The sequence below is a fragment of the Adelges cooleyi genome, unplaced genomic scaffold (assembly GCF_023614345.1).
Source record: "Adelges cooleyi isolate 19-005CV unplaced genomic scaffold, UGA_ACOO_1.1 ACOO_flye_CR_arks_rails_tigmint_CR_PRNA_29, whole genome shotgun sequence".
NCBI classification, from domain to species: Eukaryota; Metazoa; Arthropoda; class Insecta; order Hemiptera; family Adelgidae; genus Adelges; species Adelges cooleyi.
The window spans coordinates 233,747-258,614 of NW_026095959.1; the positions used below are offsets into that span (position 1 = coordinate 233,747).

The window sequence follows — 24,868 nt, forward strand, 5'->3', positions numbered from 1 at the left end:
TTCTTTGTTTACTTATGGGTGTACAGCCATACTTGTAATTATAAGTCAATTAGGGTTTAGGACTGGCCAGACAGTCCTATGTATTGTCAAATCAATTAAATGTTGTTATCTGCGATAGCCAAGTATTTTTTATAGTTGGTATTTTTATTATTATTAATTTTTCCCGCTCGTCCGTTCTAAAGGCGTCGGGTAAAGCGTCACCCCTGCCCTTTCAATCTGTTTTAAATACGATTGTCATATTTCTATTTTGTTTGTATTCTATGGGTAATACCGACTAACAGTTGATAAACCACGGATTTATTCTAAGTTTGTATCTGTAGGACATCATTTTCCTAAATATACAATAACAAACGTATTTACCCGTATTGTAGTAGTTTTAACTTTTTCGTTCCATTCCACAATCACTATTACTTACTGCGTGGCTTGTATTACACGGGGAAACTACTATAATCTATAATTCGGTATGAGACTACCCTACCTACCGGGCAATTATTGTATATATTATAATCATTTGGTGGTCCTGAAAAGGACCGTTTTAAGGGTTATTTATGAGAGTTTTTAACAAACTATGCCTTCTTTTTGGGCGCTGCCGTCTTCTTGACTGCCACCTTCTTCGCCTTGGGTGCCTTGGTTTTGGTGGCCGGCGCTTTCTTAGCCTTGGCCGGAGACTTTTTCGGTTTCGCGGCTTTGGGTTTAGGCGCTGCGGCTACCTTTTTCACCTTCTTGGCGGCGGGCTCGCCGGATTTCGGTTTCTTGGCACCGGTGCTCTTCCTCTTCTTGGCCGCTCCGGGCGCCTTGGACACCGCCGCTTTCTTGGCGACCGGCTTCTTTTTCGGCGCTACCTTCTTCTCTTTTTTTACTTCGGCGGCCAGTTTGAAATGGCCCGACGCTCCGTTGCCCTTGGTCTGGACCAGCTTGCCGCTGGCGACGGCCGACTTAAGGAATTTGCGGATGAAAGGCGCCAGCTTGGCAGCGTCCACTTTGTAGTTGGCGGCCAAGTATTTCTTGATGGCCGGCAACGACGATCCTTTTTTCTCCTTCAGTTCCTTGACGGCTGCGATCACCATCACGGCCGTGGTAGGATGGGCCGGTGCGGCTTTCTTCGCCTTGGGAGCGGCGGACTTCTTTTTCGGCGACTTGGCCTGGGCCGGCGACGAGGCGGCTGGTGCTGGTGCGGCGACTGCGGTGTCGGTCATGGTGAAGCGGTTTGAAATAGACTCTGGTACTCTGGTAAAATGAACAGGAACGGTGTGTATAACTCGCGTTTGGCCATCACGCCGTCTATATACTCGCCGCCATACCGACTAGTAAACGTTTACGGAATCGAATTTTCCGTTTTGACGTGATCCCGTTCCGTTTTATCTCGTTTTTTCCACTCGAAAATCACGTAACGGCGACAAATCTCGTTCTCCTTAAAGCCAACGTTATAGCAAATCCGTCGGTCGGTCGAGTTTTCACTTAAAATCGACGGCCGACGTGCCGCAGGAGGTTGTTCCGACCAGTCCGACTATTCAACGATACACCTCTTTCGAGGTCGATTAGGACTCGTTAATTTCGAGTTAAACTAAAAAATCTTTTCGATTCGCAAACTGCACGTGTATTGAAAAATTATCGCGTAGGCTCTAAGAGTGTGCGGTATGAAGAGACCGAAGGGGGCGGTGTCGAATTCGGGTCGTTAGTAGTTTTACGTGTCGCGTAGTTATCATCAAAACTCTATGCGATATTTTGACGGCGGCAACACCGACCGAATCGACTTAAGATTACACCGAAAATAGTAAAAACAATTTTAATTGTCATTGTAAAAATATATTACCTATTCGGCTATTAAAGCCGCCCCGATTTCTGTTAAAAAGAAGACTGCCGAACGCTCAACTCTATTTTAATTAAATCGTTAGCCGATTCGAACGAGTAAACCGTCGCGATTAAGACGTCTTTACATTTGTTTAAATTTATTTTATATATTTTCGAAAGTCCAAGACTGATTTATTACGTTTGCTCAATAGTAGTATTGTTAAATATCTAGACTCGCCCGTGATCGTCGAGGCAGCACAATGTATGAACAACGAGTAGCCCGTTTACAAAACCGATTACGTTTCAAAAAATTAATATCGGTATTTTTATTTTTAAGTTTTATGATAACGTTTTGGTTTATTTTGTCTTGAAATAAATTTCCATAACCCATTTTTTACCTGATAAACATATACTTTATGTGTAGGCCCATTCCCAAAAGTTATTGTCTGCAGTAATTGCCATGAGGCATGTAATATTGGACCGTTTGTCAAATAAAAACGTATTATCAACATAACGGGTTTCACATAGGTATTACATATTGTATTTTAATATTAAAGTCGGAAACGATTATTTCTCATTTTATTAAACGAAAATGCTAATTTATTATTGTAAAATTAGAAGTACAAAATTTATTTTATGAATAAAATCGTGTTTTTTTTTTACTCCAGAAATAATCTACTCGAATCAAAAACTTTTCGTTTACTCACGTTCGAGTGCCTTATTAATTTTTCATTTTAAACGTGGTTGGAAAACTGATTTAACAAAAAAACAATTGCAATTTGTAGGTAAAGGCCGTTTGTTTTGGACATTTTATTAAACGGGTTTTTTCATATTTACCCAAAATTTCAAAAAAAGTTGACTTTTATAGTTAATTGTACATAGGCTATTCGATACACAAAATACAAACACCAGCCGAACAATGGCCATTTCACATTAGCAAGTGATATATTATTATTTATTATATTTAATTATTATATATTAATTATATAAAGTAATTTATTATATTATTTAGTTTTCAGTTTTCACAAACGTATAGAACCTATTGGTATCGTCACTGTCCGTGTATTTTAAATCCAGTGCCGCGGAAACGTGTGGAGCCCATATCTACCTACTTTCAGATAACATAGTTTTAAACGACGCGCCACAATCTACGGGGTTTTTTCTTTTTTTTTTTTTTAATAACGCGTCCATCCCTCCCGTCGGACAAACCGGATAGAAAATAATAATTCCTTTACACACCGCGTTCTACAACCTAACAAACTCATATCGACTATAACGCGGCCGCCGCCGCCGACTACTTCCCGCGCGCGCCAAAAATACATTTCACACTATGCCTAACGCTATACCGACCCGTTCATCGTCTACCGCCACCGCCGTGTCTACCGCCTATTCTTTTACCCGCTTTTTTTTTTTAAATATAAATAATACTTCAATAAAAACGGTCGTTGGGAATTTTCAACATTAATCTAAAAATGTAAGTAACAACATTCTCGGGGGGATACCCACGACCGTCGATAATAATAAAACTATTGAGTACAAAACTGTTGTATCAATTTTATCAACAGCGCGGCGCCCGCTGTAAGGTCGATAGAGAAATAATTTTAACGCATGTAGTGGCCCTGAAAAGGGCCGTTTTAAAGAGGATTTGTAGAGGAGTATTGAGACGATTAAGCACGTTCTCCGCGAATACGGCGAGCCAACTGGATGTCCTTGGGCATGATGGTAACACGCTTGGCGTGGATAGCGCACAAGTTGGTGTCTTCGAACAGACCGACCAAGTACGCTTCGCTGGCTTCTTGCAGAGCCATGACGGCCGAGCTCTGGAAACGCAAGTCGGTCTTGAAGTCTTGGGCGATCTCACGGACCAAACGTTGGAACGGCAATTTGCGGATCAACAGCTCGGTGCTCTTCTGGTAACGACGGATTTCACGGAGAGCCACGGTACCGGGACGGTAACGATGGGGTTTCTTCACTCCTCCGGTCGCCGGTGCGCTCTTGCGGGCGGCTTTGGTGGCCAACTGCTTCCTGGGAGCCTTGCCTCCGGTAGATTTGCGGGCGGTTTGCTTGGTACGGGCCATGTCGGTAGTTCGTAGACTGTCTGTGAAAACTCGAAACGGTCGAATATGTCTCCGCACACCGAATGAGCTCGTATATATACAAATTCGGATCGTAGGCGCGAGTTCTCATTGGTCGACGGAACGGCCTGCCGGAATAGAGGGAGATCTCGCGATACCGCGCCGTGATTGGTCCGCGCGACGGCCCGATCATATAAATACGGCGCGAAAACGTTGTCCGGGCATCATTCGATTTGTTTCTTCAGTCTACCGCAGCTCTCCGAACGACAATCAGCAACAATGACCGGACGCGGCAAAGGAGGAAAAGGTTTGGGAAAAGGAGGCGCCAAACGTCATCGTAAAGTGCTCCGGGACAACATCCAAGGAATCACCAAGCCGGCCATTCGTCGGTTAGCCCGCCGCGGTGGTGTCAAACGTATCTCCGGCCTGATCTACGAAGAGACCCGCGGAGTGTTGAAGGTGTTCCTGGAAAACGTAATCCGCGACGCCGTCACCTACACCGAGCACGCCAAGAGGAAGACCGTCACCGCCATGGACGTGGTCTACGCTCTGAAACGCCAAGGCCGCACTCTATACGGATTCGGAGGTTAATTCCCGACGACCGTTCGCTTTGCACCCTACCTACTGTTCTTTAAAACGGCCCTTTTCAGGGCCACCATTTTATATTATTACAATTATTCATTAACGTTTATGTCATTTAATGCATTTCGCAGTCGGCTACATGAGTACGTTAGTGTATAATATTATGTGTCACGTGTTTGGATGCGCAAAATAGTTGATATTATGAAGTATACCGTATAAACTAACAAAACGTTATAGCGTATTGCCATTATAATAATACAAATACACACGAGTAGTTTTAACGGTATACATTTGTAATTGTTCAAATTAATATTTTTTATAGTACATACAGACTATTATGTTCTCTGTAACATACATGCTAGTTGACATAAAAAATATAACAAACTAAATGTATAATATAATATAAAAAATATAACATACTAATTGAATATTTGTGTGTTTTACAATTAGTAGAATCGCACGTGGGTAATATACGATTTTTATAACTATAGCCCATTGGTAAAATAGACATATAGTACTAATTTATTGTCACAATAATATAATATTGTAAGTAATTGATCTAAATCTATAATATCTATTAATATCGATGACAATATTATTGAAGAGACAATATTTCGATATTAACCAATGATGTTATCATTGTAGTGCCGGCCGATGTTGTAGCTAAATAGCAAAATACAATTGTCTTTTTTTTTTTAGTCAAGTGTCATTAAATCACTGTTGTTGTCACATATGTATACGTTGGTATTTCAAGCTCATACTAGTAATCATATTTGTTTTGCTCTACTAGAAGCATACTGGAATGTTGGAAAAAATAAAAAATTATCTATGTATATTATACTTAAATATTATTTCCAATTCGAGTTATAGTCATATTTTATAAAATGTTATTGACCTAAATTAATAACTAAAGTAGATTTGCTGAAATTCTAAGTTATAATTGTTTAAATATACCTATATTTTCTAAGGCACGACAAAATAATGTAACGATATTTTTCGCTCGACATAGCACATCATTTTATACCGAAAACACAACAAGAGTGTTGCAATAATAGTTAATATTTGGTGGCCCTGAAAAGGGCCGTTTTAATATGTATAAATACGGCGACGACGTTCTTAAGCTTTCTTCTCGGTCTTCTTGGGCAAAAGGACGGCCTGGATGTTGGGCAGCACACCACCTTGGGCGATGGTGACGCCGGACAACAGTTTGTTCAACTCCTCGTCGTTCCTGATGGCCAACTGTAAATGTCTGGGGATGATACGGGTCTTCTTGTTGTCACGGGCGGCGTTACCGGCCAACTCCAACACTTCAGCGGCCAAGTACTCCATGACGGCGGCCAGGTACACGGGAGCGCCGGCACCGACGCGCTCGGCGTAGTTGCCCTTCCTCAACAGACGATGGATACGACCGACCGGGAACTGGAGTCCGGCACGGGACGACCGGGTCTTCGATTTGCCGCTCTTTGCTTTTCCTCCTTTGCCGCGTCCGCTCATGATGCTCGATTGTAGATTGTCGTGTAGTGAGACGAGAGAAAATCCAGACGATACTGATGATCGGAACAGGCCAAAATCGGTATTTATACACTTTTAAGACGTAAATGCGTCTGTATGTTGGCCTACGTTTGAAAATAACGACGACGAAAAACCACACTTTGTAGATATAAACGTTCAATGCAAAGTGTTGTTTATACTCGTCGTGTTTTTCTTTGATGCTTAGACGTTGACGATGAAAACACGGCACATTGTAGGGTTCGCTTTTAAACACAAAGTGTTAATCTTACTCGTCGTTTTTTCGTCGACTCTTACAAATCGTACTCGATAAACCAAGTCGCGACGCGTAATAAATATGAGCGTAAACGATTTTCGAACCATCATTCGTCCACCAGCTACCGGCCAACTATTTCGACGACCCGCAAACCGTGTACAACCGCAGTCACTATGGCACCAGGAGGTAAATCCGCAGGCAAGGCCATGAAGAAGTCCGGCAAGGCGCAGAAAAACATCACCAAGTCCGACAAGAAGCGCAAGCCGAAGAGGAAAGAATCGTACGGTATTTACATCTACAAGGTGTTGAAACAAGTGCACCCCGACACCGGCGTTTCTTCCAAGGCTATGAGCATCATGAACAGCTTCGTCAACGACATTTTCGAACGCATCGCCGCCGAATCCAGCCGTCTGGCCCACTACAACAAGCGTTCGACCATCACCAGCCGGGAGATCCAGACCGCCGTCCGTCTCCTGTTGCCCGGTGAATTGGCCAAGCACGCCGTCAGTGAAGGCACCAAGGCCGTGACCAAGTACACCAGTTCCAAATAAGCATTTCGATATTAGTCGCGCGCTATATCCACTTAAAACGGCCCTTTTCAGGGCCACCAAATTATTATTCTGATACACGTTATTATATAATAATATTATTATTATTCGTAGTGTATCCTAATTAAGTTATTAATATCTGGGGTTTTTAATTTTTATTGACAATATCACCGACCGGACGACCGCCGTGTGTGTTATCGTCTTTTGTATCATTATATTACGTTTGTCGTCGGTTAGTACTACGACGTGTATTTTATTTGTACATTCAGCGAATTTTTTCACATTACATTACTAAAAATATAAATTCACTACACAAATTAGAAAAAAACGGGAAAACAATATTAGCTATAGATAACACTTAAATTAGCTATATATGTATATATAACAGCTTTATTAATTAAAAAAAAAAAAATTCAATAGTGATCTGCTCAATCGAGTGAGTTGCATAACGACACAGTTTACTGGTCATTACGTAGTATAATGTAGGTACTAATATTTTTTATTATTTTCGATAATTTTGTTTATTCAAAAAGTGTTAAATTTATTTTTTATAAAAACTCTTTTTATTTAAGTTTTGCGGTTACATCTAGTATGAACATAATATTAAATACTAAGTCATATTTAAAAATATCTTGAAAACAAATTTGAAGAGCATAATATTTGGGGTTTTATTAGTGCGCGCGTTGTTTTTAGCGCATTAACTTCCGGGCCGTTGTTATCATAAAATACCAATTTAGAGGTGGGTACAATATAATCAAAATACGACACATAATATTTATTAGTAACTACTACAAATGTTAGGATAATACTTAAATAACTGTAATTGTATACACTACACAGGATGAACTCAAAAATATATACAATAGCATATTATTAGAATAATATACACAACAAACGCGTAATGAAAACACCAACTGACTTGACCGTTTCAGATCCACGGGTATAATATTTATTAAATATTAAAATACAATTTTACCTTCAGAGTGGACATGTTATTATGTCTTCGAATTTGTGCTGTAGACATTTGACATTTTTTTCTCAAATAATTGGTTAAAACAGCTGGCGATTCCAATAATTATTTCCTCTTTTTCCTTCTCGTTATAATATATTATTATTATTCTTCGTAGTGTATCCTATTTAAGTTATTAATACCTGGGGTTTTTTATTTTTTATGGACAATATCGACGACCGCCGTATGTGTTATCTTCTTTTGTATCATTATTATATTATGTTTGTCGTTGGTTAATACTACGACGTGTATTTTATTTGTGCATTCAGCGAATTTGTTCACATTATGTTACTAAAAATATAAATTCACTACACAAATTAGAAAACAATATTAGCTATAGATAACACTTAAATTAGCCATATATGTATATAACAGCTTTATTAACCAAAATAAAATACAACAGTGATCTGCTCACTCGAGTTAATTTCATAACGACACAGTTTACTGGCAGAGTATAATATTATTGCATTCGCATATATATTATATTATTAGGGCCCGGGACTTCTACCGAATGGTCTGAGAAATAGATCAATTTTGATATACAACTTTGAATTACATTATAATTTCGCGCGCCCGGCAACGGTCGACCGCGGCCAACGACGTGGGTCGTTCATTCCGCTCATTTGTTTTTGTCCTGTTATCTATCTCTCGCGTGTGCCGTTTAACGCACAGCGGCCGCGTCTGTTGTTATTTTCCGTTTTTAATCAGTCAGATCAATTTGTAATATTTTATAATTATTGTTATTTTGATATATTTAAAGTTTTGTTTTTCTTTGTTTACTTATGGGTGTACAGCCATACTTGTAATTATAAGTCAATTAGGGTTTAGGACTGGCCAGACAGTCCTATGTATTGTCAAATCAATTAAATGTTGTTATCTGCGATAGCCAAGTATTTTTTATAGTTGGTATTTTTATTATTATTAATTTTTCCCGCTCGTCCGTTCTAAAGGCGTCGGGTAAAGCGTCACCCCTGCCCTTTCAATCTGTTTTAAATACGATTGTCATATTTCTATTTTGTTTGTATTCTATGGGTAATACCGACTAACAGTTGATAAACCACGGATTTATTCTAAGTTTGTATCTGTAGGACATCATTTTCCTAAATATACAATAACAAACGTATTTACCCGTATTGTAGTAGTTTTAACTTTTTCGTTCCATTCCACAATCACTATTACTTACTGCGTGGCTTGTATTACACGGGGAAACTACTATAATCTATAATTCGGTATGAGACTACCCTACCTACCGGGCAATTATTGTATATATTATAATCATTTGGTGGTCCTGAAAAGGACCGTTTTAAGGGTTATTTATGAGAGTTTTTAACAAACTATGCCTTCTTTTTGGGCGCTGCCGTCTTCTTGACTGCCACCTTCTTCGCCTTGGGTGCCTTGGTTTTGGTGGCCGGCGCTTTCTTAGCCTTGGCCGGAGACTTTTTCGGTTTCGCGGCTTTGGGTTTAGGCGCTGCGGCTACCTTTTTCACCTTCTTGGCGGCGGGCTCGCCGGATTTCGGTTTCTTGGCACCGGTGCTCTTCCTCTTCTTGGCCGCTCCGGGCGCCTTGGACACCGCCGCTTTCTTGGCGACCGGCTTCTTTTTCGGCGCTACCTTCTTCTCTTTTTTTACTTCGGCGGCCAGTTTGAAATGGCCCGACGCTCCGTTGCCCTTGGTCTGGACCAGCTTGCCGCTGGCGACGGCCGACTTAAGGAATTTGCGGATGAAAGGCGCCAGCTTGGCAGCGTCCACTTTGTAGTTGGCGGCCAAGTATTTCTTGATGGCCGGCAACGACGATCCTTTTTTCTCCTTCAGTTCCTTGACGGCTGCGATCACCATCACGGCCGTGGTAGGATGGGCCGGTGCGGCTTTCTTCGCCTTGGGAGCGGCGGACTTCTTTTTCGGCGACTTGGCCTGGGCCGGCGACGAGGCGGCTGGTGCTGGTGCGGCGACTGCGGTGTCGGTCATGGTGAAGCGGTTTGAAATAGACTCTGGTACTCTGGTAAAATGAACAGGAACGGTGTGTATAACTCGCGTTTGGCCATCACGCCGTCTATATACTCGCCGCCATACCGACTAGTAAACGTTTACGGAATCGAATTTTCCGTTTTGACGTGATCCCGTTCCGTTTTATCTCGTTTTTTCCACTCGAAAATCACGTAACGGCGACAAATCTCGTTCTCCTTAAAGCCAACGTTATAGCAAATCCGTCGGTCGGTCGAGTTTTCACTTAAAATCGACGGCCGACGTGCCGCAGGAGGTTGTTCCGACCAGTCCGACTATTCAACGATACACCTCTTTCGAGGTCGATTAGGACTCGTTAATTTCGAGTTAAACTAAAAAATCTTTTCGATTCGCAAACTGCACGTGTATTGAAAAATTATCGCGTAGGCTCTAAGAGTGTGCGGTATGAAGAGACCGAAGGGGGCGGTGTCGAATTCGGGTCGTTAGTAGTTTTACGTGTCGCGTAGTTATCATCAAAACTCTATGCGATATTTTGACGGCGGCAACACCGACCGAATCGACTTAAGATTACACCGAAAATAGTAAAAACAATTTTAATTGTCATTGTAAAAATATATTACCTATTCGGCTATTAAAGCCGCCCCGATTTCTGTTAAAAAGAAGACTGCCGAACGCTCAACTCTATTTTAATTAAATCGTTAGCCGATTCGAACGAGTAAACCGTCGCGATTAAGACGTCTTTACATTTGTTTAAATTTATTTTATATATTTTCGAAAGTCCAAGACTGATTTATTACGTTTGCTCAATAGTAGTATTGTTAAATATCTAGACTCGCCCGTGATCGTCGAGGCAGCACAATGTATGAACAACGAGTAGCCCGTTTACAAAACCGATTACGTTTCAAAAAATTAATATCGGTATTTTTATTTTTAAGTTTTATGATAACGTTTTGGTTTATTTTGTCTTGAAATAAATTTCCATAACCCATTTTTTACCTGATAAACATATACTTTATGTGTAGGCCCATTCCCAAAAGTTATTGTCTGCAGTAATTGCCATGAGGCATGTAATATTGGACCGTTTGTCAAATAAAAACGTATTATCAACATAACGGGTTTCACATAGGTATTACATATTGTATTTTAATATTAAAGTCGGAAACGATTATTTCTCATTTTATTAAACGAAAATGCTAATTTATTATTGTAAAATTAGAAGTACAAAATTTATTTTATGAATAAAATCGTGTTTTTTTTTTACTCCAGAAATAATCTACTCGAATCAAAAACTTTTCGTTTACTCACGTTCGAGTGCCTTATTAATTTTTCATTTTAAACGTGGTTGGAAAACTGATTTAACAAAAAAACAATTGCAATTTGTAGGTAAAGGCCGTTTGTTTTGGACATTTTATTAAACGGGTTTTTTCATATTTACCCAAAATTTCAAAAAAAGTTGACTTTTATAGTTAATTGTACATAGGCTATTCGATACACAAAATACAAACACCAGCCGAACAATGGCCATTTCACATTAGCAAGTGATATATTATTATTTATTATATTTAATTATTATATATTAATTATATAAAGTAATTTATTATATTATTTAGTTTTCAGTTTTCACAAACGTATAGAACCTATTGGTATCGTCACTGTCCGTGTATTTTAAATCCAGTGCCGCGGAAACGTGTGGAGCCCATATCTACCTACTTTCAGATAACATAGTTTTAAACGACGCGCCACAATCTACGGGGTTTTTTCTTTTTTTTTTTTTTAATAACGCGTCCATCCCTCCCGTCGGACAAACCGGATAGAAAATAATAATTCCTTTACACACCGCGTTCTACAACCTAACAAACTCATATCGACTATAACGCGGCCGCCGCCGCCGACTACTTCCCGCGCGCGCCAAAAATACATTTCACACTATGCCTAACGCTATACCGACCCGTTCATCGTCTACCGCCACCGCCGTGTCTACCGCCTATTCTTTTACCCGCTTTTTTTTTTTAAATATAAATAATACTTCAATAAAAACGGTCGTTGGGAATTTTCAACATTAATCTAAAAATGTAAGTAACAACATTCTCGGGGGGATACCCACGACCGTCGATAATAATAAAACTATTGAGTACAAAACTGTTGTATCAATTTTATCAACAGCGCGGCGCCCGCTGTAAGGTCGATAGAGAAATAATTTTAACGCATGTAGTGGCCCTGAAAAGGGCCGTTTTAAAGAGGATTTGTAGAGGAGTATTGAGACGATTAAGCACGTTCTCCGCGAATACGGCGAGCCAACTGGATGTCCTTGGGCATGATGGTAACACGCTTGGCGTGGATAGCGCACAAGTTGGTGTCTTCGAACAGACCGACCAAGTACGCTTCGCTGGCTTCTTGCAGAGCCATGACGGCCGAGCTCTGGAAACGCAAGTCGGTCTTGAAGTCTTGGGCGATCTCACGGACCAAACGTTGGAACGGCAATTTGCGGATCAACAGCTCGGTGCTCTTCTGGTAACGACGGATTTCACGGAGAGCCACGGTACCGGGACGGTAACGATGGGGTTTCTTCACTCCTCCGGTCGCCGGTGCGCTCTTGCGGGCGGCTTTGGTGGCCAACTGCTTCCTGGGAGCCTTGCCTCCGGTAGATTTGCGGGCGGTTTGCTTGGTACGGGCCATGTCGGTAGTTCGTAGACTGTCTGTGAAAACTCGAAACGGTCGAATATGTCTCCGCACACCGAATGAGCTCGTATATATACAAATTCGGATCGTAGGCGCGAGTTCTCATTGGTCGACGGAACGGCCTGCCGGAATAGAGGGAGATCTCGCGATACCGCGCCGTGATTGGTCCGCGCGACGGCCCGATCATATAAATACGGCGCGAAAACGTTGTCCGGGCATCATTCGATTTGTTTCTTCAGTCTACCGCAGCTCTCCGAACGACAATCAGCAACAATGACCGGACGCGGCAAAGGAGGAAAAGGTTTGGGAAAAGGAGGCGCCAAACGTCATCGTAAAGTGCTCCGGGACAACATCCAAGGAATCACCAAGCCGGCCATTCGTCGGTTAGCCCGCCGCGGTGGTGTCAAACGTATCTCCGGCCTGATCTACGAAGAGACCCGCGGAGTGTTGAAGGTGTTCCTGGAAAACGTAATCCGCGACGCCGTCACCTACACCGAGCACGCCAAGAGGAAGACCGTCACCGCCATGGACGTGGTCTACGCTCTGAAACGCCAAGGCCGCACTCTATACGGATTCGGAGGTTAATTCCCGACGACCGTTCGCTTTGCACCCTACCTACTGTTCTTTAAAACGGCCCTTTTCAGGGCCACCATTTTATATTATTACAATTATTCATTAACGTTTATGTCATTTAATGCATTTCGCAGTCGGCTACATGAGTACGTTAGTGTATAATATTATGTGTCACGTGTTTGGATGCGCAAAATAGTTGATATTATGAAGTATACCGTATAAACTAACAAAACGTTATAGCGTATTGCCATTATAATAATACAAATACACACGAGTAGTTTTAACGGTATACATTTGTAATTGTTCAAATTAATATTTTTTATAGTACATACAGACTATTATGTTCTCTGTAACATACATGCTAGTTGACATAAAAAATATAACAAACTAAATGTATAATATAATATAAAAAATATAACATACTAATTGAATATTTGTGTGTTTTACAATTAGTAGAATCGCACGTGGGTAATATACGATTTTTATAACTATAGCCCATTGGTAAAATAGACATATAGTACTAATTTATTGTCACAATAATATAATATTGTAAGTAATTGATCTAAATCTATAATATCTATTAATATCGATGACAATATTATTGAAGAGACAATATTTCGATATTAACCAATGATGTTATCATTGTAGTGCCGGCCGATGTTGTAGCTAAATAGCAAAATACAATTGTCTTTTTTTTTTTAGTCAAGTGTCATTAAATCACTGTTGTTGTCACATATGTATACGTTGGTATTTCAAGCTCATACTAGTAATCATATTTGTTTTGCTCTACTAGAAGCATACTGGAATGTTGGAAAAAATAAAAAATTATCTATGTATATTATACTTAAATATTATTTCCAATTCGAGTTATAGTCATATTTTATAAAATGTTATTGACCTAAATTAATAACTAAAGTAGATTTGCTGAAATTCTAAGTTATAATTGTTTAAATATACCTATATTTTCTAAGGCACGACAAAATAATGTAACGATATTTTTCGCTCGACATAGCACATCATTTTATACCGAAAACACAACAAGAGTGTTGCAATAATAGTTAATATTTGGTGGCCCTGAAAAGGGCCGTTTTAATATGTATAAATACGGCGACGACGTTCTTAAGCTTTCTTCTCGGTCTTCTTGGGCAAAAGGACGGCCTGGATGTTGGGCAGCACACCACCTTGGGCGATGGTGACGCCGGACAACAGTTTGTTCAACTCCTCGTCGTTCCTGATGGCCAACTGTAAATGTCTGGGGATGATACGGGTCTTCTTGTTGTCACGGGCGGCGTTACCGGCCAACTCCAACACTTCAGCGGCCAAGTACTCCATGACGGCGGCCAGGTACACGGGAGCGCCGGCACCGACGCGCTCGGCGTAGTTGCCCTTCCTCAACAGACGATGGATACGACCGACCGGGAACTGGAGTCCGGCACGGGACGACCGGGTCTTCGATTTGCCGCTCTTTGCTTTTCCTCCTTTGCCGCGTCCGCTCATGATGCTCGATTGTAGATTGTCGTGTAGTGAGACGAGAGAAAATCCAGACGATACTGATGATCGGAACAGGCCAAAATCGGTATTTATACACTTTTAAGACGTAAATGCGTCTGTATGTTGGCCTACGTTTGAAAATAACGACGACGAAAAACCACACTTTGTAGATATAAACGTTCAATGCAAAGTGTTGTTTATACTCGTCGTGTTTTTCTTTGATGCTTAGACGTTGACGATGAAAACACGGCACATTGTAGGGTTCGCTTTTAAACACAAAGTGTTAATCTTACTCGTCGTTTTTTCGTCGACTCTTACAAATCGTACTCGATAAACCAAGTCGCGACGCGTAATAAATATGAGCGTAAACGATTTTCGAACCATCATTCGTCCACCAGCTACCGGCCAACTATTTCGACGACCCGCAAACCGTGTACAACCGCAGTCACTATGGCACCAGGAGGTAAATCCGCAGGCAAGGCCATGAAGAAGTCCGGCAAGGCGCAGAAAAACATCACCAAGTCCGACAAGAAGCGCAAGCCGAAGAGGAAAGAATCGTACGGTATTTACATCTACAAGGTGTTGAAACAAGTGCACCCCGACACCGGCGTTTCTTCCAAGGCTATGAGCATCATGAACAGCTTCGTCAACGACATTTTCGAACGCATCGCCGCCGAATCCAGCCGTCTGGCCCACTACAACAAGCGTTCGACCATCACCAGCCGGGAGATCCAGACCGCCGTCCGTCTCCTGTTGCCCGGTGAATTGGCCAAGCACGCCGTCAGTGAAGGCACCAAGGCCGTGACCAAGTACACCAGTTCCAAATAAGCATTTCGATATTAGTCGCGCGCTATATCCACTTAAAACGGCCCTTTTCAGGGCCACCAAATTATTATTCTGATACACGTTATTATATAATAATATTATTATTATTCGTAGTGTATCCTAATTAAGTTATTAATATCTGGGGTTTTTAATTTTTATTGACAATATCACCGACCGGACGACCGCCGTGTGTGTTATCGTCTTTTGTATCATTATATTACGTTTGTCGTCGGTTAGTACTACGACGTGTATTTTATTTGTACATTCAGCGAATTTTTTCACATTACATTACTAAAAATATAAATTCACTACACAAATTAGAAAAAAACGGGAAAACAATATTAGCTATAGATAACACTTAAATTAGCTATATATGTATATATAACAGCTTTATTAATTAAAAAAAAAAAAATTCAATAGTGATCTGCTCAATCGAGTGAGTTGCATAACGACACAGTTTACTGGTCATTACGTAGTATAATGTAGGTACTAATATTTTTTATTATTTTCGATAATTTTGTTTATTCAAAAAGTGTTAAATTTATTTTTTATAAAAACTCTTTTTATTTAAGTTTTGCGGTTACATCTAGTATGAACATAATATTAAATACTAAGTCATATTTAAAAATATCTTGAAAACAAATTTGAAGAGCATAATATTTGGGGTTTTATTAGTGCGCGCGTTGTTTTTAGCGCATTAACTTCCGGGCCGTTGTTATCATAAAATACCAATTTAGAGGTGGGTACAATATAATCAAAATACGACACATAATATTTATTAGTAACTACTACAAATGTTAGGATAATACTTAAATAACTGTAATTGTATACACTACACAGGATGAACTCAAAAATATATACAATAGCATATTATTAGAATAATATACACAACAAACGCGTAATGAAAACACCAACTGACTTGACCGTTTCAGATCCACGGGTATAATATTTATTAAATATTAAAATACAATTTTACCTTCAGAGTGGACATGTTATTATGTCTTCGAATTTGTGCTGTAGACATTTGACATTTTTTTCTCAAATAATTGGTTAAAACAGCTGGCGATTCCAATAATTATTTCCTCTTTTTCCTTCTCGTTATAATATATTATTATTATTCTTCGTAGTGTATCCTATTTAAGTTATTAATACCTGGGGTTTTTTATTTTTTATGGACAATATCGACGACCGCCGTATGTGTTATCTTCTTTTGTATCATTATTATATTATGTTTGTCGTTGGTTAATACTACGACGTGTATTTTATTTGTGCATTCAGCGAATTTGTTCACATTATGTTACTAAAAATATAAATTCACTACACAAATTAGAAAACAATATTAGCTATAGATAACACTTAAATTAGCCATATATGTATATAACAGCTTTATTAACCAAAATAAAATACAACAGTGATCTGCTCACTCGAGTTAATTTCATAACGACACAGTTTACTGGCAGAGTATAATATTATTGCATTCGCATATATATTATATTATTAGGGCCCGGGACTTCTACCGAATGGTCTGAGAAATAGATCAATTTTGATATACAACTTTGAATTACATTATAATTTCGCGCGCCCGGCAACGGTCGACCGCGGCCAACGACGTGGGTCGTTCATTCCGCTCATTTGTTTTTGTCCTGTTATCTATCTCTCGCGTGTGCCGTTTAACGCACAGCGGCCGCGTCTGTTGTTATTTTCCGTTTTTAATCAGTCAGATCAATTTGTAATATTTTATAATTATTGTTATTTTGATATATTTAAAGTTTTGTTTTTCTTTGTTTACTTATGGGTGTACAGCCATACTTGTAATTATAAGTCAATTAGGGTTTAGGACTGGCCAGACAGTCCTATGTATTGTCAAATCAATTAAATGTTGTTATCTGCGATAGCCAAGTATTTTTTATAGTTGGTATTTTTATTATTATTAATTTTTCCCGCTCGTCCGTTCTAAAGGCGTCGGGTAAAGCGTCACCCCTGCCCTTTCAATCTGTTTTAAATACGATTGTCATATTTCTATTTTGTTTGTATTCTATGGGTAATACCGACTAACAGTTGATAAACCACGGATTTATTCTAAGTTTGTATCTGTAGGACATCATTTTCCTAAATATACAATAACAAACGTATTTACCCGTATTGTAGTAGTTTTAACTTTTTCGTTCCATTCCACAATCACTATTACTTACTGCGTGGCTTGTATTACACGGGGAAACTACTATAATCTATAATTCGGTATGAGACTACCCTACCTACCGGGCAATTATTGTATATATTATAATCATTTGGTGGTCCTGAAAAGGACCGTTTTAAGGGTTATTTATGAGAGTTTTTAACAAACTATGCCTTCTTTTTGGGCGCTGCCGTCTTCTTGACTGCCACCTTCTTCGCCTTGGGTGCCTTGGTTTTGGTGGCCGGCGCTTTCTTAGCCTTGGCCGGAGACTTTTTCGGTTTCGCGGCTTTGGGTTTAGGCGCTGCGGCTACCTTTTTCACCTTCTTGGCGGCGGGCTCGCCGGATTTCGGTTTCTTGGCACCGGTGCTCTTCCTCTTCTTGGCCGCTCCGGGCGCCTTGGACACCGCCGCTTTCTTGGCGACCGGCTTCTTTTTCGGCGCTACCTTCTTCTCTTTTTTTACTTCGGCGGCCAGTTTGAAATGGCCCGACGCTCCGTTGCCCTTGGTCTGGACCAGCTTGCCGCTGGCGACGGCCGACTTAAGGAATTTGCGGATGAAAGGCGCCAGCTTGGCAGCGTCCACTTTGTAGTTGGCGGCCAAGTATTTCTTGATGGCCGGCAACGACGATCCTTTTTTCTCCTTCAGTTCCTTGACGGCTGCGATCACCATCACGGCCGTGGTAGGATGGGCCGGTGCGGCTTTCTTCGCCTTGGGAGCGGCGGACTTCTTTTTCGGCGACTTGGCCTGGGCCGGCGACGAGGCGGCTGGTGCTGGTGCGGCGACTGCGGTGTCGGTCATGGTGAAGCGGTTTGAAATAGACTCTGGTACTCTGGTAAAATGAACAGGAACGGTGTGTATAACTCGCGTTTGGCCATCACGCCGTCTATATACTCGCCGCCATACCGACTAGTAAACGTTTACGGAATCGAATTTTCCGTTTTGACGTGATCCCGTTCCGTTTTATCTCGTTTTTTCCACTCGAAAATCACGTAACGGCGACAAATCTCGTTCTCCTTAAAGCCAACGTTATAGCAAATCCGTCGGTCGGTCGAGTTTTCACTTAAAATCGACGGCCGACGTGCCGCAGGAGGTTGTTCCGACCAGTCCGACTATTCAACGATACACCTCTTTCGAGGTCGATTAGGACTCGTTAATTTCGAGTTAAACTAAAAAATCTTTTCGATTCGCAAACTGCACGTGTATTGAAAAATTATCGCGTAGGCTCTAAGAGTGTGCGGTATGAAGAGACCGAAGGGGGCGGTGTCGAATTCGGGTCGTTAGTAGTTTTACGTGTCGCGTAGTTATCATCAAAACTCTATGCGATATTTTGACGGCGGCAACACCGACCGAATCGACTTAAGATTACACCGAAAATAGTAAAAACAATTTTAATTGTCATTGTAAAAATATATTACCTATTCGGCTATTAAAGCCGCCCCGATTTCTGTTAAAAAGAAGACTGCCGAACGCTCAACTCTATTTTAATTAAATCGTTAGCCGATTCGAACGAGTAAACCGTCGCGATTAAGACGTCTTTACATTTGTTTAAATTTATTTTATATATTTTCGAAAGTCCAAGACTGATTTATTACGTTTGCTCAATAGTAGTATTGTTAAATATCTAGACTCGCCCGTGATCGTCGAGGCAGCACAATGTATGAACAACGAGTAGCCCGTTTACAAAACCGATTACGTTTCAAAAAATTAATATCGGTATTTTTATTTTTAAGTTTTATGATAACGTTTTGGTTTATTTTGTCTTGAAATAAATTTCCATAACCCATTTTTTACCTGATAAACATATACTTTATGTGTAGGCCCATTCCCAAAAGTTATTGTCTGCAGTAATTGCCATGAGGCATGTAATATTGGACCGTTTGTCAAATAAAAACGTATTATCAACATAACGGGTTTCACATAGGTATTACATATTGTATTTTAATATTAAAGTCGGAAACGATTATTTCTCATTTTATTAAACGAAAATGCTAATTTATTATTGTAAAATTAGAAGTACAAAATTTATTTTATGAATAAAATCGTGTTTTTTTTTTACTCCAGAAATAATCTACTCGAATCAAAAACTTTTCGTTTACTCACGTTCGAGTGCCTTATTAATTTTTCATTTTAAACGTGGTTGGAAAACTGATTTAACAAAAAAACAATTGCAATTTGTAGGTAAAGGCCGTTTGTTTTGGACATTTTATTAAACGGGTTTTTTCATATTTACCCAAAATTTCAAAAAAAGTTGACTTTTATAGTTAATTGTACATAGGCTATTCGATACACAAAATACAAACACCAGCCGAACAATGGCCATTTCACATTAGCAAGTGATATATTATTATTTATTATATTTAATTATTATATATTAATTATATAAAGTAATTTATTATATTATTTAGTTTTCAGTTTTCACAAACGTATAGAACCTATTGGTATCGTCACTGTCCGTGTATTTTAAATCCAGTGCCGCGGAAACGTGTGGAGCCCATATCTACCTACTTTCAGATAACATAGTTTTAAACGACGCGCCACAATCTACGGGGTTTTTTCTTTTTTTTTTTTTTAATAACGCGTCCATCCCTCCCGTCGGACAAACCGGATAGAAAATAATAATTCCTTTACACACCGCGTTCTACAACCTAACAAACTCATATCGACTATAACGCGGCCGCCGCCGCCGACTACTTCCCGCGCGCGCCAAAAATACATTTCACACTATGCCTAACGCTATACCGACCCGTTCATCGTCTACCGCCACCGCCGTGTCTACCGCCTATTCTTTTACCCGCTTTTTTTTTTTAAATATAAATAATACTTCAATAAAAACGGTCGTTGGGAATTTTCAACATTAATCTAAAAATGTAAGTAACAACATTCTCGGGGGGATACCCACGACCGTCGATAATAATAAAACTATTGAGTACAAAACTGTTGTATCAATTTTATCAACAGCGCGGCGCCCGCTGTAAGGTCGATAGAGAAATAATTTTAACGCATGTAGTGGCCCTGAAAAGGGCCGTTTTAAAGAGGATTTGTAGAGGAGTATTGAGACGATTAAGCACGTTCTCCGCGAATACGGCGAGCCAACTGGATGTCCTTGGGCATGATGGTAACACGCTTGGCGTGGATAGCGCACAAGTTGGTGTCTTCGAACAGACCGACCAAGTACGCTTCGCTGGCTTCTTGCAGAGCCATGACGGCCGAGCTCTGGAAACGCAAGTCGGTCTTGAAGTCTTGGGCGATCTCACGGACCAAACGTTGGAACGGCAATTTGCGGATCAACAGCTCGGTGCTCTTCTGGTAACGACGGATTTCACGGAGAGCCACGGTACCGGGACGGTAACGATGGGGTTTCTTCACTCCTCCGGTCGCCGGTGCGCTCTTGCGGGCGGCTTTGGTGGCCAACTGCTTCCTGGGAGCCTTGCCTCCGGTAGATTTGCGGGCGGTTTGCTTGGTACGGGCCATGTCGGTAGTTCGTAGACTGTCTGTGAAAACTCGAAACGGTCGAATATGTCTCCGCACACCGAATGAGCTCGTATATATACAAATTCGGATCGTAGGCGCGAGTTCTCATTGGTCGACGGAACGGCCTGCCGGAATAGAGGGAGATCTCGCGATACCGCGCCGTGATTGGTCCGCGCGACGGCCCGATCATATAAATACGGCGCGAAAACGTTGTCCGGGCATCATTCGATTTGTTTCTTCAGTCTACCGCAGCTCTCCGAACGACAATCAGCAACAATGACCGGACGCGGCAAAGGAGGAAAAGGTTTGGGAAAAGGAGGCGCCAAACGTCATCGTAAAGTGCTCCGGGACAACATCCAAGGAATCACCAAGCCGGCCATTCGTCGGTTAGCCCGCCGCGGTGGTGTCAAACGTATCTCCGGCCTGATCTACGAAGAGACCCGCGGAGTGTTGAAGGTGTTCCTGGAAAACGTAATCCGCGACGCCGTCACCTACACCGAGCACGCCAAGAGGAAGACCGTCACCGCCATGGACGTGGTCTACGCTCTGAAACGCCAAGGCCGCACTCTATACGGATTCGGAGGTTAATTCCCGACGACCGTTCGCTTTGCACCCTACCTACTGTTCTTTAAAACGGCCCTTTTCAGGGCCACCATTTTATATTATTACAATTATTCATTAACGTTTATGTCATTTAATGCATTTCGCAGTCGGCTACATGAGTACGTTAGTGTATAATATTATGTGTCACGTGTTTGGATGCGCAAAATAGTTGATATTATGAAGTATACCGTATAAACTAACAAAACGTTATAGCGTATTGCCATTATAATAATACAAATACACACGAGTAGTTTTAACGGTATACATTTGTAATTGTTCAAATTAATATTTTTTATAGTACATACAGACTATTATGTTCTCTGTAACATACATGCTAGTTGACATAAAAAATATAACAAACTAAATGTATAATATAATATAAAAAATATAACATACTAATTGAATATTTGTGTGTTTTACAATTAGTAGAATCGCACGTGGGTAATATACGATTTTTATAACTATAGCCCATTGGTAAAATAGACATATAGTACTAATTTATTGTCACAATAATATAATATTGTAAGTAATTGATCTAAATCTATAATATCTATTAATATCGATGACAATATTATTGAAGAGACAATATTTCGATATTAACCAATGATGTTATCATTGTAGTGCCGGCCGATGTTGTAGCTAAATAGCAAAATACAATTGTCTTTTTTTTTTTAGTCAAGTGTCATTAAATCACTGTTGTTGTCACATATGTATACGTTGGTATTTCAAGCTCATACTAGTAATCATATTTGTTTTGCTCTACTAGAAGCATACTGGAATGTTGGAAAAAATAAAAAATTATCTATGTATATTATACTTAAATATTATTTCCAATTCGAGTTATAGTCATATTTTATAAAATGTTATTGACCTAAATTAATAACTAAAGTAGATTTGCTGAAATTCTAAGTTATAATTGTTTAAATATACCTATATTTTCTAAGGCACGACAAAATAATGTAACGATATTTTTCGCTCGACATAGCACATCATTTTATACCGAAAACACAACAAGAGTGTTGCAATAATAGTTAATATTTGGTGGCCCTGAAAAGGGCCGTTTTAATATGTATAAATACGGCGACGACGTTCTTAAGCTTTCTTCTCGGTCTTCTTGGGCAAAAGGACGGCCTGGATGTTGGGCAGCACACCACCTTGGGCGATGGTGACGCCGGACAACAGTTTGTTCAACTCCTCGTCGTTCCTGATGGCCAACTGTAAATGTCTGGGGATGATACGGGTCTTCTTGTTGTCACGGGCGGCGTTACCGGCCAACTCCAACACTTCAGCGGCCAAGTACTCCATGACGGCGGCCAGGTACACGGGAGCGCCGGCACCGACGCGCTCGGCGTAGTTGCCCTTCCTCAACAGACGATGGATACGACCGACCGGGAACTGGAGTCCGGCACGGGACGACCGGGTCTTCGATTTGCCGCTCTTTGCTTTTCCTCCTTTGCCGCGTCCGCTCATGATGCTCGATTGTAGATTGTCGTGTAGTGAGACGAGAGAAAATCCAGACGATACTGATGATCGGAACAGGCCAAAATCGGTATTTATACACTTTTAAGACGTAAATGCGTCTGTATGTTGGCCTACGTTTGAAAATAACGACGACGAAAAACCACACTTTGTAGATATAAACGTTCAATGCAAAGTGTTGTTTATACTCGTCGTGTTTTTCTTTGATGCTTAGACGTTGACGATGAAAACACGGCACATTGTAGGGTTCGCTTTTAAACACAAAGTGTTAATCTTACTCGTCGTTTTTTCGTCGACTCTTACAAATCGTACTCGATAAACCAAGTCGCGACGCGTAATAAATATGAGCGTAAACGATTTTCGAACCATCATTCGTCCACCAGCTACCGGCCAACTATTTCGACGACCCGCAAACCGTGTACAACCGCAGTCACTATGGCACCAGGAGGTAAATCCGCAGGCAAGGCCATGAAGAAGTCCGGCAAGGCGCAGAAAAACATCACCAAGTCCGACAAGAAGCGCAAGCCGAAGAGGAAAGAATCGTACGGTATTTACATCTACAAGGTGTTGAAACAAGTGCACCCCGACACCGGCGTTTCTTCCAAGGCTATGAGCATCATGAACAGCTTCGTCAACGACATTTTCGAACGCATCGCCGCCGAATCCAGCCGTCTGGCCCACTACAACAAGCGTTCGACCATCACCAGCCGGGAGATCCAGACCGCCGTCCGTCTCCTGTTGCCCGGTGAATTGGCCAAGCACGCCGTCAGTGAAGGCACCAAGGCCGTGACCAAGTACACCAGTTCCAAATAAGCATTTCGATATTAGTCGCGCGCTATATCCACTTAAAACGGCCCTTTTCAGGGCCACCAAATTATTATTCTGATACACGTTATTATATAATAATATTATTATTATTCGTAGTGTATCCTAATTAAGTTATTAATATCTGGGGTTTTTAATTTTTATTGACAATATCACCGACCGGACGACCGCCGTGTGTGTTATCGTCTTTTGTATCATTATATTACGTTTGTCGTCGGTTAGTACTACGACGTGTATTTTATTTGTACATTCAGCGAATTTTTTCACATTACATTACTAAAAATATAAATTCACTACACAAATTAGAAAAAAACGGGAAAACAATATTAGCTATAGATAACACTTAAATTAGCTATATATGTATATATAACAGCTTTATTAATTAAAAAAAAAAAAATTCAATAGTGATCTGCTCAATCGAGTGAGTTGCATAACGACACAGTTTACTGGTCATTACGTAGTATAATGTAGGTACTAATATTTTTTATTATTTTCGATAATTTTGTTTATTCAAAAAGTGTTAAATTTATTTTTTATAAAAACTCTTTTTATTTAAGTTTTGCGGTTACATCTAGTATGAACATAATATTAAATACTAAGTCATATTTAAAAATATCTTGAAAACAAATTTGAAGAGCATAATATTTGGGGTTTTATTAGTGCGCGCGTTGTTTTTAGCGCATTAACTTCCGGGCCGTTGTTATCATAAAATACCAATTTAGAGGTGGGTACAATATAATCAAAATACGACACATAATATTTATTAGTAACTACTACAAATGTTAGGATAATACTTAAATAACTGTAATTGTATACACTACACAGGATGAACTCAAAAATATATACAATAGCATATTATTAGAATAATATACACAACAAACGCGTAATGAAAACACCAACTGACTTGACCGTTTCAGATCCACGGGTATAATATTTATTAAATATTAAAATACAATTTTACCTTCAGAGTGGACATGTTATTATGTCTTCGAATTTGTGCTGTAGACATTTGACAT

At 40.2% G+C, this 24,868-nt stretch overlaps 15 protein-coding genes across 15 annotated transcripts; 6 read left to right on the forward strand and 9 right to left on the reverse strand.

Annotated features, from left to right (window-relative positions):
• Nucleotides 1-488: 488 nt before the first annotated feature.
• Nucleotides 489-1,235, reverse strand: LOC126837694 (histone H1-like). Its single transcript, XM_050571641.1, has one exon. It carries the CDS (start codon nucleotides 1,194-1,196, stop codon nucleotides 567-569), a length of 630 nt encoding a protein of 209 aa, XP_050427598.1. The 5' UTR covers nucleotides 1,197-1,235; the 3' UTR covers nucleotides 489-566.
• A 2,223-nt stretch (nucleotides 1,236-3,458) lies between these two features.
• Nucleotides 3,459-3,869, reverse strand: LOC126837771 (histone H3). The gene has a single exon (XM_050571720.1). It carries the CDS (start codon nucleotides 3,867-3,869, stop codon nucleotides 3,459-3,461), a length of 411 nt encoding a protein of 136 aa, XP_050427677.1.
• A 276-nt stretch (nucleotides 3,870-4,145) lies between these two features.
• Nucleotides 4,146-4,457, forward strand: LOC126837772 (histone H4). The gene has a single exon (XM_050571721.1). The coding sequence runs from the start codon at nucleotides 4,146-4,148 to the stop codon at nucleotides 4,455-4,457; it is 312 nt and encodes a 103-aa protein (XP_050427678.1).
• Nucleotides 4,458-5,500: 1,043 nt separating this feature from the next.
• Nucleotides 5,501-6,191, reverse strand: LOC126837773 (histone H2A-like). Its single transcript, XM_050571723.1, has 2 exons — nucleotides 6,185-6,191; nucleotides 5,501-5,995 (listed from the first exon to the last, which is right to left on the reverse strand). The coding sequence occupies exons 1-2, from the start codon at nucleotides 6,189-6,191 to the stop codon at nucleotides 5,565-5,567; spliced, it is 438 nt and encodes a 145-aa protein (XP_050427680.1). The 3' UTR covers nucleotides 5,501-5,564.
• Nucleotides 6,192-6,386: 195 nt separating this feature from the next.
• LOC126837774 (histone H2B) lies at nucleotides 6,387-6,764 on the forward strand. The gene has a single exon (XM_050571724.1). It carries the CDS (start codon nucleotides 6,387-6,389, stop codon nucleotides 6,762-6,764), a length of 378 nt encoding a protein of 125 aa, XP_050427681.1.
• A 2,262-nt stretch (nucleotides 6,765-9,026) lies between these two features.
• LOC126837695 (histone H1-like) lies at nucleotides 9,027-9,773 on the reverse strand. The gene has a single exon (XM_050571642.1). It carries the CDS (start codon nucleotides 9,732-9,734, stop codon nucleotides 9,105-9,107), a length of 630 nt encoding a protein of 209 aa, XP_050427599.1. The 5' UTR covers nucleotides 9,735-9,773; the 3' UTR covers nucleotides 9,027-9,104.
• Nucleotides 9,774-11,996: 2,223 nt separating this feature from the next.
• On the reverse strand, nucleotides 11,997-12,407 carry LOC126837775 (histone H3). The gene has a single exon (XM_050571725.1). It carries the CDS (start codon nucleotides 12,405-12,407, stop codon nucleotides 11,997-11,999), a length of 411 nt encoding a protein of 136 aa, XP_050427682.1.
• A 276-nt stretch (nucleotides 12,408-12,683) lies between these two features.
• LOC126837776 (histone H4) lies at nucleotides 12,684-12,995 on the forward strand. The gene has a single exon (XM_050571726.1). It carries the CDS (start codon nucleotides 12,684-12,686, stop codon nucleotides 12,993-12,995), a length of 312 nt encoding a protein of 103 aa, XP_050427683.1.
• A 1,043-nt stretch (nucleotides 12,996-14,038) lies between these two features.
• LOC126837777 (histone H2A-like) lies at nucleotides 14,039-14,729 on the reverse strand. Its single transcript, XM_050571727.1, has 2 exons — nucleotides 14,723-14,729; nucleotides 14,039-14,533 (listed from the first exon to the last, which is right to left on the reverse strand). The coding sequence occupies exons 1-2, from the start codon at nucleotides 14,727-14,729 to the stop codon at nucleotides 14,103-14,105; spliced, it is 438 nt and encodes a 145-aa protein (XP_050427684.1). The 3' UTR covers nucleotides 14,039-14,102.
• Nucleotides 14,730-14,924: 195 nt separating this feature from the next.
• Nucleotides 14,925-15,302, forward strand: LOC126837778 (histone H2B). Its single transcript, XM_050571728.1, has one exon. It carries the CDS (start codon nucleotides 14,925-14,927, stop codon nucleotides 15,300-15,302), a length of 378 nt encoding a protein of 125 aa, XP_050427685.1.
• A 2,262-nt stretch (nucleotides 15,303-17,564) lies between these two features.
• Nucleotides 17,565-18,311, reverse strand: LOC126837696 (histone H1-like). Its single transcript, XM_050571643.1, has one exon. It carries the CDS (start codon nucleotides 18,270-18,272, stop codon nucleotides 17,643-17,645), a length of 630 nt encoding a protein of 209 aa, XP_050427600.1. The 5' UTR covers nucleotides 18,273-18,311; the 3' UTR covers nucleotides 17,565-17,642.
• A 2,223-nt stretch (nucleotides 18,312-20,534) lies between these two features.
• On the reverse strand, nucleotides 20,535-20,945 carry LOC126837779 (histone H3). Its single transcript, XM_050571729.1, has one exon. It carries the CDS (start codon nucleotides 20,943-20,945, stop codon nucleotides 20,535-20,537), a length of 411 nt encoding a protein of 136 aa, XP_050427686.1.
• A 276-nt stretch (nucleotides 20,946-21,221) lies between these two features.
• On the forward strand, nucleotides 21,222-21,533 carry LOC126837781 (histone H4). Its single transcript, XM_050571730.1, has one exon. It carries the CDS (start codon nucleotides 21,222-21,224, stop codon nucleotides 21,531-21,533), a length of 312 nt encoding a protein of 103 aa, XP_050427687.1.
• A 1,107-nt stretch (nucleotides 21,534-22,640) lies between these two features.
• Nucleotides 22,641-23,018, reverse strand: LOC126837782 (histone H2A). Its single transcript, XM_050571731.1, has one exon. The coding sequence runs from the start codon at nucleotides 23,016-23,018 to the stop codon at nucleotides 22,641-22,643; it is 378 nt and encodes a 125-aa protein (XP_050427688.1).
• Nucleotides 23,019-23,462: 444 nt separating this feature from the next.
• LOC126837783 (histone H2B) lies at nucleotides 23,463-23,840 on the forward strand. Its single transcript, XM_050571732.1, has one exon. It carries the CDS (start codon nucleotides 23,463-23,465, stop codon nucleotides 23,838-23,840), a length of 378 nt encoding a protein of 125 aa, XP_050427689.1.
• Nucleotides 23,841-24,868: the final 1,028 nt, after the last annotated feature.

Coding starts and splice junctions, on each gene's coding strand:
- LOC126837694 (XM_050571641.1), bottom strand. CDS start 1,196: ATGACCGACACCGCAGTCGCCGCACCAGCACCAGCCGCCTCGTCGCCG.
- LOC126837771 (XM_050571720.1), bottom strand. CDS start 3,869: ATGGCCCGTACCAAGCAAACCGCCCGCAAATCTACCGGAGGCAAGGCT.
- LOC126837772 (XM_050571721.1), top strand. CDS start 4,146: ATGACCGGACGCGGCAAAGGAGGAAAAGGTTTGGGAAAAGGAGGCGCC.
- LOC126837774 (XM_050571724.1), top strand. CDS start 6,387: ATGGCACCAGGAGGTAAATCCGCAGGCAAGGCCATGAAGAAGTCCGGC.
- LOC126837695 (XM_050571642.1), bottom strand. CDS start 9,734: ATGACCGACACCGCAGTCGCCGCACCAGCACCAGCCGCCTCGTCGCCG.
- LOC126837775 (XM_050571725.1), bottom strand. CDS start 12,407: ATGGCCCGTACCAAGCAAACCGCCCGCAAATCTACCGGAGGCAAGGCT.
- LOC126837776 (XM_050571726.1), top strand. CDS start 12,684: ATGACCGGACGCGGCAAAGGAGGAAAAGGTTTGGGAAAAGGAGGCGCC.
- LOC126837778 (XM_050571728.1), top strand. CDS start 14,925: ATGGCACCAGGAGGTAAATCCGCAGGCAAGGCCATGAAGAAGTCCGGC.
- LOC126837696 (XM_050571643.1), bottom strand. CDS start 18,272: ATGACCGACACCGCAGTCGCCGCACCAGCACCAGCCGCCTCGTCGCCG.
- LOC126837779 (XM_050571729.1), bottom strand. CDS start 20,945: ATGGCCCGTACCAAGCAAACCGCCCGCAAATCTACCGGAGGCAAGGCT.
- LOC126837781 (XM_050571730.1), top strand. CDS start 21,222: ATGACCGGACGCGGCAAAGGAGGAAAAGGTTTGGGAAAAGGAGGCGCC.
- LOC126837782 (XM_050571731.1), bottom strand. CDS start 23,018: ATGAGCGGACGCGGCAAAGGAGGAAAAGCAAAGAGCGGCAAATCGAAG.
- LOC126837783 (XM_050571732.1), top strand. CDS start 23,463: ATGGCACCAGGAGGTAAATCCGCAGGCAAGGCCATGAAGAAGTCCGGC.